A 21,746-nucleotide genomic window follows, 5' to 3' on the forward strand; every position below is an offset into this window, starting at 1 on the left:
TTGCGGAGAATACATAGCCGGTCGACAGTGGATCCGCGCCACTTTTTCTTCGGCCTCGCCTCAACTTCTTCCACGAGATACAACTGTTGGGGAACGCAGTAATTTCAAAAAATTTCATATGATCACGCAAAATCTATCTAGGAGATGTATAACAACGAGCGGGGAGTGTGTGTCCACGTACCCTTGTAGACCGAAAGCGGAAGCGTTATATCAACGCGGTTGACGTAGTCGTACGTCTTCATGATCCGACTGATCCTAGCACCAAACGTACGACACCTTCGTGTTCAGCACACGTTCAGCTCGATGACGTCCCTCGTACTCTTGATCCAGTTGAGGCCGAGGGAGAGTTCCGTCAGCACGATGGCATGGCTATGGTGATGATGAAGCTACCGGCGCAGGGCTTCGCCTAAGCACTACGACGATATGACCGAGGTGTGTAACTGTGGAGGGGGGCACCGCACACGGCTAAGAGATTGTATGTTGTGCTTTGGGGTGCCCCCTTGGCCACGTATATAAAGGAGGGAGGAGGAGGAGGCTGGCCTAGGAGGGGCGCGCCTATAGGGGGAGTCCAACTAGGATTCCCAATCCTAGTTGGAGTCCCCTTCCTTTTCCAAGAGGGGAGAGAGGGAAGGAGTAGGAGAGGGAGAGGGAAAGAGAGGGGGTGCCGCCCCCTTCCTAGTCCAATTCGGACTTGCCATGGGGGGGCATCTCTTGAGGCCCTTCTCTCCTTTCCCGTATGGCCCATTAAGGCCCACTACTTCCCCCGACGAATTCCCGTAACTCTCCGGTACTCCGAAAATTGCCCGAATCACTCGGAACCTTTCCGATGTCCGAATATAGCCTTCCAATATATCGATCTTTACCTCTCGACCATTTCGAGACTCCTCGTCATGTCCGTGATCTCATCCCGGACTCCGAACAAACTTCGGTCATCAAATCACATAACTCATAATACAAATCGTCATCGAACGTTAAGCGTGCGGACCCTACGGGTTCGAGAACTATGTAGACATGACCGAGACACATCTCCGGTCAATAACCAATAGCGGAACCCGAATGCTCATATTGGCTCCTACATATTCTACAAAGATCTTTATCGGTCAAACCGCATAACAACATTCGTTGTTCCCTTTGTCATCGGTATGTTACTTGCCCGAGATTCGATCGTCGGTGTCATCATACCTAGTTCAATATCATTACCGGCAAGTCTCCTTACTCGTTCTGTAATGCATCATCCTACTAACTCATTAGTCACATTGCTTGCAGGGCTTATAGTGATGTGAATTACCGAGAGGGCCCAGAGATACCTCTCCGACAATCGGAGTGACAAATCCTAATCCCGATCTATGCCAACTCAACAAACACCATCGGAGACACCTGTAGAGCATCTTTATAATCACTCAGTTACGTTGTGACGTTTGATAGCACACTAAGTGTTCCTCCGATATTCGGGAGTTGCATAATCTCATAGTCATAGGAACATGTATAAGTCATGAAGAAAGCAATAGCAATAAACTAAATGATCATAGTGCTAAGCTAACGGATGGGTCTTGTCAATCACATCACTCTCTAATGATGTGATCCCGTTCATCAAATGATAACTCATGTCTATGGCTAGGAAACTTAACCATCTTTGATTAACGAACTAGTCAAGTAGAGGTATACACACATGTATTCACAACGTAACCATCTGTTTGTCTATGTATTCACACATGTACTATGTTTCCGGTTAATACAATTCTAGCATGAATAATAAACATTTATCATGATATAAGGGAATATAAATAACAACTTTATTATTACCTCTAGGGCATATTTCCTTCAACAACAACACTAGGTTGTCGACATCCTCATCGAGGATCATCTCATCTATGATCGGACGAAGACAACGAGGACGAACTCCAATCCATCTACAAAATGTACACAAAACGCCCATAAATTTCACCCGAACCTACTCCGAGCCAAATTGAGCACAAACTGGCGGGTGTTGGACATACCTCGCTCGAAGCAAAACCGCGTTGCCCCTTTCTTCTCCCCGCCGGCCGAAGCAAAGCCACGCCGCCCCCTTCTTCCGACGCGCGCGGGCAAGACCCACCGATTCCGAGGCTCACCGACGCCGGAACCAATCGGATCCGCATGCTACAAGGCCGCGCGCCAAGGTCCGGAGCAGATCCATGGCGGAGCTTTCGGGCAGCGTAAGGCAGCAAGAACGGGTGGGGATGTGCGGCGGCAGCGGGGAATGGAGGCGCGAACGGAAGCCGACGAAAATGCGTCCGCGCCAAAGGAAATGGGAGCCGCCAAAACCTGTCGAAATCTCGTAGATATGGAGGAAATGGTCTCGTGGATTCGGAGGATCTATCGGGCTAGTTTTACGGGCTTCGTCCTGCAAACCGGCGAATGGGCCGGTTTGCGAGATCCGTTAGAAATGCTCGAACAATGTGGCCGGAGCACCCGATCCCCATATCTTTGCACACGCGAACAAGTTGTTAAGACGCGCGCATCCTTTTCCTGGTCTGCCCTATGCATATCGAAAACCCTAGATCTACAAAGAGCTACGTACCGCTTTACGTAAACTTCCTAACAACTATGCATATAGTAGTGCAGGAGTCTTACATCAACGGGGGGATTTAATACGGATTTCACGGTGAATCCACTCCATCACTTGGATCTGTTCCTTGGTGTTTTCCTCTCGTCCCTGGCGGCTGGAACCCTAGCCGCCGCTAGGGGAGGCCGATCTTCCAACGCCGCTCTCCGGCGGCTCCCCTCCGCCGGCGAGCTCGATCGTCGGTGGTGAGGGGGGTCGCCGGATCCACGCGTGTGGATCGCTTTTACTTTCTCGTAGTCTAGGTTTTTAGGTTGTTCATCGTTTTTGCTTCGGCGGCGACGATGACAATGCTGAATAAAGATTCTTTGGATCCTTCCCTGACGAGGCCATCGGTCCTATGGTTGGGGATGGATTTGGAAACCAGTCTGTTTAAGCAAGGATGGCGTGGCGGCGGCATCCTCGTGGTGGACCTGTGTCCTCGGGCTCCGCCGTTGCGACGATGTTTGCTCCAGCGTCGGCGCAGAGCTTGGGAGGTAGTCCAGGAGCGGATGCAGATTGTGGTCTGCATCGACGACATCTGGAAGACGGAGCATGTGCTGGGCTCGTGGTTCATGGATGGCAGATATGGTTTCCTCCTTCAGCGTTTTAGTCATGGTGGGGTGCCAGATCTGGAGTTCGATGGCGTGTCCAGGGTGTTGCCCCGGTCTGATTCGTTCAACGGTAAGGGCTTCACTTTTGGTGAGCCACCTTGAAGGTCCGCAAAGCTGCGTATCAGCGATGGAGCCGCATCTAGCTCGGTGAGGTGGTGATTTGTCATTCTTTTCTTCGGTGGCTGCTGTGATGGTGCCGGAGGTAGGTGACGAGTATTGGTAAAAAAAAGTCAAGCTCAAAGATGTTCTGCTATCTTTTCAGTTCTGTCATGTCGGTCTTTACGTGACTTGTACTTTATTCTTTATGATATGAATGAGATACGTATTACTATGAAAAAAAACGGATTTCACGGATGAGTTGAGGTGGACCAATAGAATTGCGAATTAGGAGACGAAGGGCCCGCATCCCCTGAAAATCAGGGGCAGAGAGATTTGTTAGAAGGAGGCCCCGTAAAACACCCGTGATTCTCCGTGGTCTACAAAAATGCTAAACCCAGGCACTGATTTTACAGGTTGATCTTACGGACTAACGAACTCCGCCGTGATTCCCCCGTGATCTCCGGCTAAACCCGACCTCCTCCTGCAAGCCACGATCGGCTCCTCCTTCATCGCCCCCGCCGCCACCGGCACCATGTCAATGTCCGCGGTTTTGTCCGCCCTCCGCAGCGCCGGCCGGCGGCAGCTCTCCGCTTCGACGGCCGGCGTGAGGCAGGCGACCGGGTCACACGTGTTCCGGATTGACACGTACGCTCAGGCCAGGAGGACGATGCCCAAGGGCTGGAAGATGAGTTCGAGCACGTTCAGCGTCGGCGGCCACGACTGGCGTGTCGAGTGCTATCCGAACGGCGACTGGCAGGAACATGACGGCTCCATCTCTCTCTACCTCAACCATGCCAGCCACAGCAAGACCGGCGACGCCATAGCGGAGTTCCGGTTTTGTATACTCAACCAGGTGGACTGGGAGGAGCCATCGTGGACTAGATTCTCGGGGGTGCGCCTCTTCTCGGATACCACCGATCGGTCCTGGGGCTGGGCCGACTTCGTAAAACATGAGAATCTGGAGGAGGAGAAGGATCTCTATGTCAAGGACGACTGCCTCGCCGTCCTGTGCGACGTCACCGTCACAGCTGGGATGCCCACCGACGACCACGCCGAGGCTGCCACGCCAAAACCTGAGGCCGTGGCGGCGGCACCACATTTCGACTTACACGCGGAACTCGTCTCGAACAACCAAAAACCGGACGTGCTGATTGAGGTCGGCGGCGAGACGTTGGCAGTCCACCGGCGGGTGCTCGAGGCCCGATCCCCCGTCTTCAAGGCGGATCTCTCGCTCGCCTCGGCCAGCGAGGGCGCTACCACTGTGCTACGCGTCGACGACATGGACGCCGACGTGTGCAAGGCTCTGCTCTGGTTCATCTACAGCGGCACGCCGGATATGAACCAGCTAGAGACGGCGGACACGATGGCTGAGCGGCTGCTCGTTGCGGCGGACAGGTATAAGCTGGAGGAGCTGAAGCAGATATGCGCGGATGCGCTACGCCGGCGAATCCGCATGAGCTCCGTGGGGACAACCCTTGCGCTGGCCGAGCGGCATAGTTGCCCCGAACTGAGGGAAGCATGCATGCAGTACATATCTTTTCCCGGCAACTTGAAAGCACTCATGGCTACCGATGGTTTTGAGCAGATGAAAACAGATTGCTCCTCTGCTCTGTTGGAGCTCGTCCTGAAGCAGATGGTGCGGCTGGAGCTGTAGTTGGCCGGCGCAATGTACCAACTTCTTTTTCTTTTCTTTTATATATAAACTTTATCAGCTGCTCCACGCACTTGACCTAATCTTTGGCTTGCAAAAAATGTGTAGGAGTCGCATTTTTTTCGGATGTTCCTCCCATGTAATTTGATTTCTTTTCTAAATAATTGTATGTAGTATCATATAGTTTGATTTCTTCCCAAATAGAACACATGTTGTACCTTCCTAATTTTTGAAACCCATTATTGTCCCATTAGTATTTTTGTTGAACGCCAGCCCATAAAGAGCGAGTAGGGCTCAATTGACCGAGCTGAACGAAGTCTCAGTTGCAGGACGTTACCTATTTTACATTAAAACCCCTATATGACGCATTTTGCACGCACGTCGGCCATCGAGCAATTAGCTGGGCCAGCCAGTTATGGCTTCCAGCAATCCCGGTTTTGGGAATCTTCTAGAAGGTTTTCAAGCTGGTTTTTACCCTTTTCGGGAACCTTTTATACGGTTCCTGAACCATTTCCCCCTTTTACTGGTTTTTATCCCCTCATTTATTTGTTTTGTTTTCTCTTTTTCACTTTTTTGTTTCTTTTTTTCCTTATTTTCTCCTGTTTTTTTTCAGAATTCAAAAAACAATCCAGAATTTAAGACTTGTTCAGAACTTTAAATATTGATTTTTTTTTCAAAAAGTGTTGTTGTCTTTTAAAAACTGTTCGCATTTTGGAAAAAACAAATTCCTGAATTTTTTTGGAAATTTCAAAAGTGCTCACATTTTTCAAAAATTGTTCCCAGTTTAATTTCTTTTTCATGAATTCAAAAAATGTTGCATTTTCTAAATTGTTCAGGAATTTCAAAAAAATGCTACCATTCTAAAAAATGGTTGAAAAATTCAAAAATTGTATATGTTTTCAAGCTATGTTCAAATTTTAATAAATTGCTCTGTTTTAAAAAAAATCCTATTTACAATAAATTGTTCACATATTGTTTTCTTCAAAATATGTTTGAGTTTTAAAAATTTTGATTAAAAATCTGGAAAATATTTGCGTATCAAGTATTTGCTTTTTTTTTCAAAAAAAATGTCTGTGTTTGATATTTTTTGGGTGGCACTGTTATGTTAGTTCGTTAATGTTTTGTTGGCACTAGCGCTCGTCAACTCTAGTGGAAGGGCCGCGGTTTGAATCCTCGGAAGCGCACTTTCTTTTTTAGGCATGTTCACTGTGTGTTGGTACATCAGCCGCCGATGGGCCGGCCCGACATGACTTAGGCGTGCTCATGCGCACCAACTATATCCTACGGTGTGCCCAAGTGCTATGGCAGCTCCTATTTGACGCTGTAAGCGCCGATTGGAGGTGCTGACGCTCGTAGGGGGCGCGTTGCGGACCGGCCCAGTACCTGCTAAAGAGAGCAAGGGGAAAACACCTGGAGAAAAATTCGTATCATCAAACTCGAACTTCTCTTGAGAACAACAATATGCAGGCACAATAACCACTATACCAAGCTCACCTTGACGACCAATATCAGGAAATAGCACTATTTGAGCCATCTTCTAGTAAAACATTAACATATACTATTATATGTAAAGAAGCGTACAATTTGAAAAGAAATTCAAGATTTTTTTAAAACCACAAATTTTGAAAAAATATAAAAATAAAATAAAAGGATCATACAAATTGAAAGAAGTTCACGAATTTGAGAAAACTTCACGAATTTGAAAAAAGTCCATGAAGTTTCGAAATAAGTTCATAAACTGGAAAAAGTTCATCGAATTTGAAAAAAAAAATCATCAAACCCAAAAAATTTAATCAAATTTGAAAGAAAATTCATCAAATTTGAGAAAGTTCATCAAGATTAAAAACAAAATCATCAGAATTGGAAAAAGTTCATTGAATTTGAAAAAAAGTTTGTCATATTTGAAAAAGTCCATTGAATTTGATAAAAATTGAAAATAATTAAAAAAAGTTCATCAAATTTGAAAAAAGTTCATCGAATTTGAAAAAAAATCATTAAAGTTGAAAAAAGTACATCAATTTTGAAAAAAAAATCCATTTCTGAAAAAGTTCATGAATTATAAAAAATGAAAATATAGAAAAAAAGGTTCACAAATTTGAAGAAAGTTCGTGAGATTCAAAAGAAGTCTGTGAATTAGAAAAGTACATGAATCTAAGAAAAGTTTGTGAATTTTTTTAAAAGAAAGAGAAACTGAAAAGACAAAGAAAAAAGCAAAAGAAAAAAAGAGAAGAAAACCGGCCAAAAGCAAACAAAAAAACAAAAAATAGAAAATGTTGTGGTTTTTTAGCGTTAAAGATAAATAAGAAAACAAACTAGTTACAAACAGGTCGCTAGTCCACTTGGTAATAACCTTTGCTACTGAAACTCGAGGTTTGCGGTTTGAATACCATCACTCACTATTTTGTTTTTGCGATTTAAAAACTCAGAAAGAAAGATATGTGGGCCGGCCCCACTCGCTGAAAGGGGTGTGTGCTTTAGGCGCCCGTTAACAAAATGGCCTATAAGGGGCTCCTGAAATGCCAAATCGATATTGCCAAGTGCTACGCGGATTAAATTTGTCGGCATGTGTGGTACCTAGATCAATCTATCCCTAGCCAGCAAAACAATCACGGTTCCTGAAGTGCCAAATAGGTATTGCCAAGTGCTAGGCGGATTAAAGTTGTCGGCATGTATGGTACCTAGATCAATCTATCCCTAGCCAGCAAAACAATCACCACCAAAAATTCCAATGGCAAAGACCCGGTCATCGAGAACCCAGAGTGTGTGATCTGGGCAAGATCAGCAGGTGCTTGGGTACTTGCTCAGCAACCTCTTCAACGAAGTGCTCGTTCAGGTTGCTTCTCATGAAAATCACATCCACTATGGGCGGTTGTTACGAGCATGTTCTCTTCATAGTCCAGCATACCCATCAACAACCTCTGCATCTCCCTCGCCAACACGCAGAAGAGGTCCCAGTCCGCTGCCATCTACTTCACTCACATGAGGTCACTTGCTGATGAGCTTGCTGCGGCCGGAAAACATGCACCCCCATTGACGAACTAATCTCCTTCATCATTATCGGGATGGACATGGACTACCAGCCATCGCTCCACTCTTGACGTCTGCACCGACCCTCTCACCATCGACGACCTGTTCGCCATGGTCGCTAGCTTCTACTAGCGCGAACAACTTTTTCACGGGAGGGGTGATGGCTGTTTCGTCGGCGAACGCTCACGATAGTCCTTCAAAGGGGCACGGAGTCGGTCCAGCAACAAAGTTGGTGGTGATCGCGGAGGCTACAATAACAACAACGGTCAAGGCCACAGAGGTGGCTATCAAGGCCAGGGCGACGGTGGCTATGAAGGCGACCACGATGATGACTATGGTGGAGGCTACAACAACCAAAACTAGGGCAATTCTAGGAGCCCCTACTACTACAAAAACAATAGTCGTCAAGGTGGCGGGGCTCCTCTTGGCAAGTACTAAATCATAATTGTACTTACATTTATAAGAGAAATGCCCTTTGGTTCTACAAACATCACAAGTGATTGGATATTCTTGGTGTATTAGCGATGACCACTTGTCCAATATTTGGAGCAATTACTGTATCTTCTCATTATTGATAGCCAGCTCAGAGAAAAGATATGCGGGCCGGCCCCACTCATTGAAAGGGGTGTGCGCTTTAGGCGCCCGTTAGCAAAATGGCCTATAAGGGGCGTCTGAAGTGCTAAATAGGTATTGCCAAGTGCTACGCGGATTAAAGTTGCCGGCATGTATGGTACCTAGATCAATCTATCCCTAGCCGGCAAAACAATCACCACCAAAAATTCCAATGGCAAAGACCCGGCCATCGAGAACCCAGAGTGTGTGATCTGGGCAAGATCAACAGGTGCTTGCGTACTTGCTCAGCAACCTCTTCAACGAAGTGCTCGTTCAGGTTGCTTCCCATGAAAAATCACATCCACTATGGGCGATGGTGACAAGCATGTTCTCTTTGTAGTCCAGCATACCCGTCAACAACCTCTGCATCTCCCTCGCCAATGTGCAGAAGAGGTCCCAGTCTACTGCCATCTACTTCACTCCATGAGGTCACTCGCTGACGAGCTTGCTACGGCCGGAAAACATGTCCTCCAGTGACGAACTAATCTCCTTCATCATCGTCGGGGTGGACATGGACTACCAGCCATCGCTCCACTCTTGAAGTCTGCACCGACCCTCTCACCATCGATGACCTGTTCACCATGGTCACTAGCTTCTACTAGCACGAACAGCTGTTTCAGAGGATGAGTGATGGCTGCTTCGTCGGTGAACGCTCACGATGGTCCTTCAAAGGGGTAAGGAGTCGGTCCAGCTACAAAGGAGGTGGTGATCGCGGAGGCTACAATAACGACAGCGGTCAAGGCCACAGAGGTGGCTATCAAGGCAAGGGCAACAATGGCTATGGAGGCGGCCACGACGATTGCTACCTCTTGAGCATGCGTTGGTTTTCCCTTTAAGAGGAAAGGGTGATGCAGCAAAGTAGTGTAAGTATTTCTCTCAGTTTTTGAGGACCAGGGTATCAATCCAGTAGGAGACTAGACGCAAATCGCCTAGTATCTGCACAAACAATCAAGAACCTTACAACCAACGCGATAAAGGGGTTGTCAATCCCTTCACGGCCACTTGCAAAAGTGAGATCTGATAAAGATAATAAGATAAATATTTTTGGTATTTTTGTTGGATAGATTGAAAAGTAAAGATTGCAAAATAAACGGCGACAGAAATATCTAGTTGACGGGAAACTAATATGATGTAAAGTAGACTCGGGGGCCATAGGTTTCACTAGTGGCTTCTCTCAATATAGCATGTATTACGGTGGGTGAACAAATTACTGTCGAGCGCCAAAGTTTCTGTTTTTTACAGCAAGATCACAAAGACTTCACCCAAGTCTTCTCAAAGGTTCTACTTGGCACAAACACTAATTAAAACATAAACCACATCTAAACAGTGGCTAGATGAATTATTTATTACTAAACAGGAACAAAAAAACAAGGAACAAAAATAAAATTGGGTTGCCTCCCAACAAGCGCTATCGTTTAACGCCCCTAGCTAGGCATAAAAACAAGAATAGATCTAGGCATTGTCATCTTTGGTATGCAATCCATAAGCGACTCTCATAATAAATTCATAAGGTAATTTTATTTTATTTCTAGGAAAGTGTTCCATGCCTTTCCTTAATGGAAACTGGAATCTAATATTTCCTTCTTTCATATCAATAATTGCACCAATCGTTCTAAGGAAAGGTCTACCAAGAATAATAGGACATGTATGATTGCAATATATATCAAGAACAATGAAATATAAGGGCACATAATTCCTATTTGGAACAATAAGAACATCATTAATCCTTCCCATAGGTTCCTTAATGGTGGAATCCGCAAGGTGCAAATTTAAAGAACAATCATCAAATTCACGGAAACCCAACACATCACACAAAGTTTTTGGAATCGTGGAAACACTAGCACCCAAATAACATAAAGCATAGCATTCATGATCTTTAATCTTAATTTTAATAGTAGGTTCCCACTCATCATAAAGTTTTCTAGGGATAGAAACTTCTAATTCAAGCTTTTCTTCATAGGATTGCATTAAGGCATCAACGATATGTTTAGTAAAAGCTTTATTTTGATCATAAGCATGAGGAGAATTTAACACGATTGCAACAAGGAAATACAATCTATCAAATAGCAATTATCATAATTAAATTCCTTGAAATCCAAAATAGTGGGTTCATTGCTATGGAAAGTTTTGACCTCTTCAACATTTTTGCATCTAGATCTAAAAACTCCGAATCATTGGGACGCCTTTTAACTAAAGTTGACTCATCTCCAGTCCCATCTTTATCAAGATTCATATTGGAAAACAAAGATTTAATAGGAGACACATCAATCACTTTTATATCTTCATTATTATTATCATGAAAATTAGAAGAATACGCTGTCACAAAACAATCTTTTTTAGCACGCATCCTAGCGGTTCTTTCTTTGCACTCATCAATGGAAATTATCATGGATTTGAGAGACTCATTGATATCATGCTTAGGTGGAATAGATCTAAGTTTCAAAGAATCAACATCAAGAGAAATTCTATCCACGTTCCTAGCCAACTCATCAATCTTAGGCAATTTTTCTTCAAGCAAAGCATTGAAATTCTTTTGCGAATTCATAAATTATTTAACACTAGTCTCAAAATCAGAGGGCATCTTATTAAAATTTCCATAAGAGTTGTTGTAGGAATTACCATAATTATTAGAGGAATTACTAGGGAACGGCCTAGAATTAAAGTTTCCTCTATACGCGTTATTACCAAAGTTGTTCCTACCAACAAAATTCACATTCATAGATTCATTATTATTCTCAATCAAAGTGGACAAAGGCATATCATTAGGATCAGAAGAAACACTCTTATTAGCAAACAATTTCGTAAGTTCATCCATCTTTCGACTCAAAACATTAATCTCTTCAATCGCATGAACCTTTTTACTAGTGGATCTTTCGGTGTGCCATTGAGAATAATTAACCATAATATTATCTAGGAGTTTAGTAGCTTCTCCTAAAGTGATTTCCATAAAAGTGCCTCCCGCGGCCGAATCTAAAAGATTTCTAGAAGCAAAATTCAATCCGGCATAATTTTTTTGTATAATCATCCATAAATTCAAACCATGAGTAGGGCAATTATGTATCATTAATTTCATCCTCTCCCAAGCTTGTGCAACATGCTCATGATCAAGTTGCTTAAAATTCATAATATCATTTCTAAGAGAGATGATCTTAGCGGGAGGAAAATACTTAGAGATAAAAGCATCTTTGCACTTATTCGATGAATCAATACTATTTTTAGGCAAAGAAGAGAACCAAGTTTTAGCACGATCTCTAAGCGACAACGGAAATAGCTTCAATTTAACAATGTCATTGTCCACATCTTTCTTCTTTTGCATATCGCACAAATCAACAAAGTTGTTTAGATGGGTAGCGGCATCTTCACTAGGAAGGCCAGAAAATTGATCTTTCATGACAAGATTCAACAAAGCAGCATTAATTTCACAAGATTCAGCATCGGTAATAGGAGAAATCGGAGTGCTAATAAAATCGTCGTTGTTGGTATTGGAAAAATCACACAATTTAGTATTGTCTTGAGCCATCGTGACAAACAATCAATCCAAGACACAAGCACAGAAGAAGCAAGCGAAAAGGAGCGAACGAAAGAGGGCGAATAAAACGGCAAAGGTGAAGTGGGGGAGAGGAAAACGAGAGGCAAATGGCAAATACTGTAATGCGGGGGATAAGAGTTTGTGATGGGTACTTGGTATGTCTTGACTTGAGCGTAGATCTCCCCGGCAACAGCGACAGAAATCCTTCTTGCTACCTCTTGAGCATGTGTTGGTTTTCCCTTGAAGAGGAAAGGGTGATGCAGTAAAGTAGCGTAAGTATTTCCCTCGGTTTTTTAGAACCAAGGTATCAATCCAGTAGGAGACTACACGCAAATCGCCTAGTACCTGCACAAACAATCAAGAACCTTGCAACCAACGCGATAAAGGGGTTGGCAATCCTTCATGGCCACTTGCAAAAGTGAGATCTGATAAAGATAATAAGATAAATATTTCTGGTATTTTTGTTGGATAGATTGCAAAATAAACGGCGACAGAAATAGCTAGTTGATGGGAAACTAATATGATGTAAAGTAGACTCGGGGGCCATAGGTTTCACTAGTGGCTTCTCTCAAGATAGCATGTATTATGGTGGGTGAACAAATTACTACCGAGCAATTGATAGAAAAACGCATAGTTATGAGAATATCTAGGCATGATCATGAACATAGGCATCGCGTGCGTGTCAAGTAGACCGAAACGATTCTGCATCTACTACTATTACTCCACATATCGACCGCTATCCAGCATGCATCTAGAGTATTAAGTTCATAAGAACAGAGTAACGCATTAGGCAAGATGACATGATGTAGAGGGATAAACTCATGCAATATGATATAAACCCCATATTTTTATCCTCGATGGCAACAATACAATACGTGTCGGTTCCCTTTCTGTCACTGGGATCGAGCACCGTAAGATTGAACCCAAAACTAAGCACTTCTCCCATTGCAAGAAAGATCAATCTAGTAGGCCAAACTAAACCGATAATTCGAAGAGACTTGCAAAGATATTAAATCATGCATATAAGAATTCAAAGAAGAATCAAATATTGTTCATAGATAATCTTGATCATAAACCCACAATTCATCGGATCTTGGCAAACACACCGCAAAAAGTATTACATCGAATAGATCTCCAAGAAAATCGAGGTGAACTTTGTATTGAGAACCAAAGAGAGAGAAGAAGCCATCTAGCTAATAACTATGGACCCGAAGGTCTGTGATAAACTACTCACACATCATCGGAGAGGCTATGGTATTGATGTTGAAGCCCTCCGTGATCGAGTCCCCCTCCGGCAAATCGCCGGAAAAGGCCCCAAGATGGGATCTCACGGGTACAGAAGGTTGCGACGGTGGAAAGGTGGTTTCGTGGCTCCCCTGGATGTTTTCAGGGTATAAGAGTATATATAGGCGAAAGAAGTAGGTCGGTGGAGCTACGAGGGGCCCATGAGGGTGGGGGGCGCGCCCTCCTGCCTCGTGGCCGCCTCGTTGCTTCCTTGACTTCCACTCCAAGTCTCCTGGATTGCATTTGTTCCAAGAAAGATCCTCGCGAAGGTTTCGTTCCGTTTGGATTCCGTTTGATATTCCTTTTCTGCAAAACACTGAAAATAGGCAAAAAACAACAATTTGCACTGGGCCTTCGGTTAATAGGTTAGTCCCAAAAATAATATAAAAGAGCATATTAAAGCCCATTAAACATCCAAAACAGATAATATAATAGCATGGAACAATCAAAAATTATAGATACGTTGGAGACGTATCAATGATGACTATGGCGGAGGCTACAACATCCAAAACTAGGGCAATTCTAGGCGCCCCTACTACTACAACACCAATAGTCGTCAAGGTGGTGGCGGCTCCTCTTGACAAGTACTGAATCATAATTGTACTTACATTTATAAGTGAAATGCCCTTCGGTTCTACAAACATCACAAGTGATTGGATATTCTTCGCGTATTAGCAATGACCACTTGTCCAATATTTGGAGCAATTCTTCTATGTTCTCATCATTGATAGCCAATGGTGGGCTTGTGTCTCTTTTGTCCTCCATCGCAGATTTCGTCTATTCATTGAGAGAAATCTCATAAGGCATTATTAGTAATTTTTATTTTGGGGGGTTTAAAGAAAAAACGGTAAGATAATAACAACGAACAAAATAAACTATATGCGAGTAGGTAAGCAATGACCAAGCACTATGTTCCCTAGCAACGGCGCGAGAAAATGCTAGATGTCCTGTAAGTGCATAGGGCTTTGTAGCACTTCCACAGTAAGTAAGGTTTGTCGATCTCACAAGGAGCGAATAAGAAGGCATCACAAACCCCACAACTATGTTGCCACTTACGCAGTTCTGTACATACCCAAACCGGAGTATGAAAATCGTCTACTCTATCGGTTGCTAGGGAAAATGATGACGGTGCTTCAACAGTATAACGTTCTCGAGGGTTCCGAAATCATCACTACTAATATGAACTATTGTTTCTCTCATCCACTCTTCATGTGCATAAGTGGACAGTTCCTGGTACAGAATATGTTCTACTCTAGGTAGACTTCATACCACATATGCCACCAACTGTAGTTTTCCCATGCCGGTCATCACTAGGTTAATTAAGGGTTTCCCTATTAACGCAGTCAGATTGAGTTTCCGAGTTACTCCCCTACCAACTGCAACACGCAAAGAAAGAGGCTTTTACTATCACCTCGAATTACCTCAACATCCTAATGCAGAGCAGCGACAGTAGTATACTTCACAAACAATCATGGAGATAATGCGAGTGAGGCATCCTCTTAACCTTCGCAAAGGCTACTAACTCTAACATGAACAAGAAGATAACATATCACATAAATTAATCATATAGAGTTCATCCATATTCCCGAGAACTAATGCGACTAGTCAAACATGTAAACGAACAACATAAAAGAGAGGGTCAAGGTTACAAGCCGGTGAAGGGAGAAGGCATGGCGATGTTGGCGGCAATGGTGCCGGCAATGGTGGAGAAGGGGGCGACTCCGATGGAGGTGACGCGATGGAGATGGCGCCGGCGGAGCCTCCTCTTCTTTCTCTTGATCTTGTCCCTTCTTCTATGGAGGTGGAGTTGGGTCAACAATGGAGGTGATGAAGATCGATCTTGGATGAATGAATGATGACGATGGCGGCTAGGTTTGGAGATGTATTCATAAGTGTTTTCCCCAAGCCTCCTTCATAGATGTAGGTTCTCTCCTTTGATCTAAGGGATCAAGATGAGTCAAATCCTCTCCCAAACCCTTCCTTTTCAACCAAGGATCATGAGGGAACAAATTGGGACGAAATCGGTGAAGAATCTCGTTTCAAAGGACAACTTTCAGGCATGTCTGCACCTGGTACGACCACTGGTACGACCAGACATGGTCGTACCGACAACCGTCGAACGTTGAGGCCTCATTCGGTATATTGCTCGTAATTTCTTCAGATGAACTCTGATTTTTGACGTTTTTGGACTCGTTGGAATCGTGTGAAAGACACTAACACCTGTTGGGGAACGCAGTATTTCAAAAAAATTACCTACGATCACGCAAGATATATCTAGGAGATGCATAGCAACGAGCGGGGAGAGTGTGTTCACGTACCCTCGTAGACCGAAAGCGGAAGCGTTTAGTAATGCGGTTGATGTAGTCGAACATCTTCGCAATCCAACCGATCCAAGCACCGAACGTACGACACCTCCGCGTTCAGCACACGTTCAGCTCGATGACGTCCCTCGAACTCTTGATCCAGTTGAGGGCGAGGGAGAGTTCCATCAGCATGAAGGCATGGCGACGGTGATGATGAAGTTACCGGCGTAGGGCTTCGCCTAAGCACTACAATGATATGACCGAGGTGTGTAACTGTGGAGGGGGGCACCGCACACGGCTAAGACAATTGATCTTGTGTGTTCAAGGGTACCCCCTGCTCCCATATATAAAGGAGAGGAGGGGGAGGCCGGCCGGCCCTGTTGGCGCGCCAGGAGAGGGGAGTCCTACTAGGACTCCAAGTCCTAGTAGGATTCCACCTCAGCAAGGGGGAAGAAGGAAGGGAGAGGGAGAAGGGAAGGAAAGGGGGGCGCCGCCCCCTTCCCCTAGTCCAATTCGGACCCAGGGGGTGTTGGGGAACGTAGTAATTTCAAAAAAAAAAAATCCTACGCACACGCAAGATCATGGTGATGGATAGCAACGAGAGGGGATGACCGTAAGCGGAAGCTTATGACAACGCGGTTGATGTAGTCGTACGTCTTCACGATCCGACCGATCCTAGTACCGAAAGTACGGCACCTCCGCGGTCTGCACACGTTCGGCTCGATGACGTCCCTCGTAATCTTGATCCAGTTGAGGCCGAGGGAGAGTTTCGTCAGCACGACGGTGTGGCGACGGTGATGATGAAGTTACCGACGCAGGGCTTCGCCTAAGCACTACAACGATATGACCGAGGTGTGTAACTGTGGAGGGGGGCACCGCACACGGCTAAGAGATTGTCTGTTCTCCTTTGGGGTGTCCCCTGCCCACGTATATAAAGGAGGGAGGAGGAGGAGGCCGGACCTAGAGGGGGCGCGCCAAGTGTGGGGAGTCCTACTAGGACTCCCAAGTCCTAGTAGGATTCCCCTTTTCCTTTCCGGGGTAGCAGAGAAGAAAGAGGGAAAGAGAGAGCGAGTATGAAAGGGCAAGGGGGGGGGGGGGCGCTGCCCCTTTCCCCTAGTCCAATTCGGACCCATGGGGGGCGCCTCCTTCCCTTTGGCTTGCCTCCTCTATTCCCGTATGGCCCAATAAGGCCCAATACTTCTCCGACGAATTCCCGTAACCCTCCGATACTCCGAAAAATACCCGAATCATTCAGAACCTTTCCGATGTCCGAATATAGCCTTCCAATATATCGATCTTTACCTCTCGACCATTTCGAGACTCCTCGTCATGTCCCCGATCTCATCCAGGACTCCGAACAAACTTCGGTCATCAAATCACATAACTCATAATACAAATCGTCATCGAACGTTAAGCGTGCGGACCCTACGGATTCGAGAACTATGTAGACATGACCGAGACACATCTCCGGTCAATAACCAATAGTGGAACCTGGATGCTCATATTGGCTCCTACAAATTCTACGAAGATCTTTATCGGTCAAACCGCATAACAACACACGCTGTTGCCTTTGTCATCAGTATGTTACTTGCCAGAAATTCGATCGTCGGTATTCTCATACCTAGTTCAATCTCGTTACCGGCAAGTCTCTTTACTCATTCCGTAATGCATCATCTCGCAACTGACTCATTATTCACAATGCTTGCAAGGCTTATAGTGATGTGTATTACCGAGAGGGCCCAGAGAAACCTCTCCAATACACGGAGTGACAAATCCTAATCTCGATCTGTGCCAACTCAACAAACACCATCGGAGACACCTGTAGAGCATCTTTATAATCACCCAGTTACGTTGTGATGTTTGATAGCACTCAAGGTGTTCCTCCGGTATTCGGGAGTTGCATAATCTCATAGTCTGAGGAACATGTATAAGTCATGAAGAAAGCAGTAGCAATGAAACTGTAACGATCATAATGCTAAGCTAACGAATGGGTCTTGTCCATCACATCATTCTCCTAATGATGTGATCCTGTTCATCAAATGACAACACATGTCTATGGTTAGGAAACATAACCATCTTTGATAAACGAGCTAGTCAAGTAGAGGCATACTAGGGACACTTTGTTTTGTCTATGTACTCACACATGTACTAAGTTTCCGGTTAATACAATTCTAGCATGAATAATAAACATTTATCATGAAATAAGGAAATAAATAATAACTTTATTATTGCCTCTAGGGCATATTTCCTTCCGTCTCCCACTTGCACTAGAGTCAATAATCTAGTTCACATCGCCATGTGTTAACACCAATAGTTCACATCACCATATGATTAACGCCCATAGTTCACATCGCCATGTGACTAACACTCAAAGGGTTTACTAGAGTCAGTAATCTTAGTTCACATCGCCATGTGATTAACACCCAAAGAGTACTAAGGTGTGATCATGTTTTGCTTGTGAGAGAAGTTTAGTCAATGGGTCTGCCATATTCAGATCCGTATGTATTTTGCAAATTTCTATGTCAACAATGCTCTACACGGAGCTACTCTAGCTAATTTCTCCCACTTTCAATATGTATCCAGATTGAGACTTAGAGTCATCTGGATCAGTGTCAAAACTTGCATCGACGTAACCCTTTACGACGAACCTTTTCTCACCTCCATAATCGAGAAACATGTCCTTATTCCACTAAGGATAATTTTGACCGCTGTCTAGTGATCCACTCCTGGATCACTATTGTACCCTCTTGCCAAACTCATGGTGAGGTACACAATATGTCTGGTACACAACATAGCATACTTTATAGAACCTATGACTGAGGCATAGGGAATGACTTTTCATTCTCTTTCTATTTTCTTCCGTCGTCGGATTTTGAGTCTTTACTCAACTTCACACGTTGCAACACAGTCAAGAACTCTTTCTTTGACTGTTCTATTTTGAACTACTTCAAAAAACTTGTCAAGGTATGTACTCATTGAAAAAAATTAGCAACGCCTTGATCTATCTCTATAGATCTTGATGCTCAATATGTAAGCAGCTTCACCGAGGTCTTTCTTTGAAAAATTCCTTTCAAACACTCCTTTATGCTTTCCAGAAAATTCTACATCATTTCCGATCAACAATATGTCATTCACATATACTTATCGGAAAGGCTGTAATGCTCCCACTCACTTTCTTGTAAATACAGACTTCACCGCAAGTCCGTATAAAACTATATGCTTTGATCAACTTATCAAAGCCTATATTTCAACTCCGAGATGCTTGCACCAGTCCATAGATGGATCGCTGGAGCTTGCATATTTTTGTTAGCGCCTTTAGGATTGACAAAACCTTCTGGTTGTATCATATACAACTCTTCTTTAAGAAATCCATTAAGGAATGCAGTTTTCACATCCATTTGCTAGATTTCATAAAATGCGGCAATTGCTAACATGATTCGGACAGACTTAAGCATCGCTATGAGTGAGAAAAACTCATCGTAGTCAACACCTTGAACTTGTCAAAAACCTTTCACGACAAGTCGAGCTTTGTAGATAGTAACACCTAACATCAGCATCCGTCTTCCTCTTGAATATCCATTTATTCTCAATGGCTTGCCGATTAACGGGCAATTCCACCAAAGTCCATACTTTGTTTTCATACATGGATCCTATCTTAGATTTCATGGCTTCAAGCCATTTCGCGGAATCTGGGCTCATCATCGCTTCCTCATAGTTTGTAGGTTCGTCATGGTCAAGTAACATGAACTCCAGAATAGGATTACCGTACTACTCTGGTGCGGAATGTACTCTGGTTGACCTACGAGGTTTGGTAGTAACTTGATCCGAAGCTTCATGATCGTCATCATTAACTTCCTCACTAATTGGTGTAAGCATCACTTGAACTGATTTCAGTGAAGAAATACTTTCCAATTCGGGAGAAGGTACAATTACCTCATCAAGTTCTACTTTCCTCCCACTCACTTCTTTCGAGAGAAACTCCTTCTCTAGAAAGGATCCATTCTTAGCAACGAATATCTTGCCTTTGGATCTGTGATAGAAGGTGTACCCAACAGTTTCCTTTGGGTATCCTATGAAGACGCATTTCTCCGATTTGGGTTCGAGCTTATCAGTTTGAAACTTTTTTTTCACATAAGCATCGCAACCCCAAACTTTAAGAAATGACAGCTTAGGTTTCTTGCCAAACCATAGTTCATACGGTGTCATCTCAACGGATTTAGATGGTGCCCTATTTAACGTGAATGTAGTTGTCTCTAATGCATAACCCCAAAAACGATAGTGGTAAATCGGTAAGAGACATCATAGATTGCACTATATCCAATAAAGTATGGTTATGATGTTCGGACACACCATTACGCTGTGGTGTTCCGGGTGGCGTGAGTTGCGAAACTATTCCGCATTGTTTCAAATGAAGACCAAACTCGTAACTCAAATATTCTCCTCCACGATCAGATTGTAGAAACTTTATTTTCTTATTACAATGATTTTCCACTTCACTCTGAAATTCTTTGAACTTTTCAAATGTTTCAGACTTATGTTTCATCAAGTAGATATACCCATATCTGCTCAAATCATCTGTGAAGGTCAGAAAATAACGATACCCGCCGCGAGCCTCAACACTCATCGGACTGCATACATCAGTATGTATTATTTCCAACAAGTTTGTTGCTCGCTCCATTGTTCCGGAGACCGGAGTCTTAGTCATCTTGCCCATGAGGCATGGTTCGCAAGCATCAACTGATTCATAATCAAGTGATTCCAAAAGCCCATCAGCATGGATTTTCTTCATGCGCTTTACATCAATATGACCTAAACGGCAGTGCCACAAATAAGTTGCACTATCATTATTAACTTCGCATCTTTTGGCTTCAATATTATGAATATGTGTATCACTACGATCGAGATTCAATAAACCATTCACCTTGGGTGTATGACCACAGAAGGTTTTATTCACGTAAACAGAATAACAATTATTCTTTGACTTAAATGAATAACCGTATTGCTATAAACATGATCCAGTCATATTATGCTCAATACAAACACCAAATAACATTTATTTTAGGTTCAACACTAATCCCGAAGGTAAAGGGAGTGTGCGATGGTGATCTTATCAACCTTGGAATCACTTCCAACACACATCATCACCTCGCCCTTAACTAGTCTCTGTTTATTTTGCAACTCCCGTTTCGAGTTACTACTCTTAGCAACTGAACCAGTATCAAATACCGAGGGGTTGCTATAAACACTAGTAAAGTACACATCAATTACATGTATATCCAATATACCTTTATTTACTTTGCCATCCTTCTTATCCGCCAAGTATCTAGGGCAGTTCCACTTCCAGTTACCATTTCCTTTGCAGTAGAAGCACTCAGTTTCAGGCTTGGGTCTAGCTTTGGGCTTCTTCATGGAAGTGACAACTTGCTTGTCATTCTTATCGAAGTTCCCTTTCTATCCCTTTGCCCTTTTCTTGAAACTAGTGGTCTTGGTAACCATCAACACTTGATGCTCTTTCTTGATTTCTACCTTCGCCAATTTCAGCATCGCGAAGAGCTCGGGAATTACTTTCGTCATCCCTTGCATATTATAGTTCATCATGAAGTTCTACTAACTTGGTGATAGTGACTAGAGAACTTTGTCAATTACTATCTTATCTAGAAGATTAACTCCCACTTGATTCAAGCAATTGTAGTACCCAGACAATCTGAGCACATGCTCACTGGTTGAGCTAGTCTCCTCCATCTTGTAGGCAAAGTACTGTCAGAGGTCTCATACCTCTCGACACGGGCATGAGTATGAAATACCAATTTCAACTCTTGGAACATCTCATATGCTCCATGTCGTTCAAAACATTTTTGAAGTCCCGGTTCTATGCCGTAAAGCATGGTGCACTAAACTATCAAGTCATCATACTGAGCATTGTCAAACGTTCATAACATCTGCATCTGCTTCTGCAATAGGTCTGTCACCTACGGTGCATCAAGGACATAATACTTCTGTGCAGCAATGAGGATAATCCTCAGATCACGGAGCTAGTCCGCATCAT

At 43.9% G+C, this 21,746-nt stretch overlaps 1 protein-coding gene across 1 annotated transcript; it reads left to right on the forward strand.

The window, feature by feature from the left end:
- The first annotated feature begins 3,754 nt into the window (after positions 1-3,754).
- Positions 3,755-5,035, forward strand: LOC123048832 (BTB/POZ and MATH domain-containing protein 2). The gene has a single exon (XM_044471859.1). It carries the CDS (start codon positions 3,827-3,829, stop codon positions 4,946-4,948), a length of 1,122 nt encoding a protein of 373 aa, XP_044327794.1. The 5' UTR covers positions 3,755-3,826; the 3' UTR covers positions 4,949-5,035.
- The last annotated feature ends 16,711 nt before the right edge of the window (positions 5,036-21,746 follow it).

This window comes from Triticum aestivum, chromosome 2D (genome assembly GCF_018294505.1).
Source record: "Triticum aestivum cultivar Chinese Spring chromosome 2D, IWGSC CS RefSeq v2.1, whole genome shotgun sequence".
Lineage (NCBI taxonomy): Eukaryota > Viridiplantae > Streptophyta > Magnoliopsida > Poales > Poaceae > Triticum > Triticum aestivum.

Bases quoted from the DNA above. Each gene is read 5' to 3' on its own strand.
- LOC123048832 (XM_044471859.1), top strand. From the start codon at position 3,827: ATGTCAATGTCCGCGGTTTTGTCCGCCCTCCGCAGCGCCGGCCGGCGG.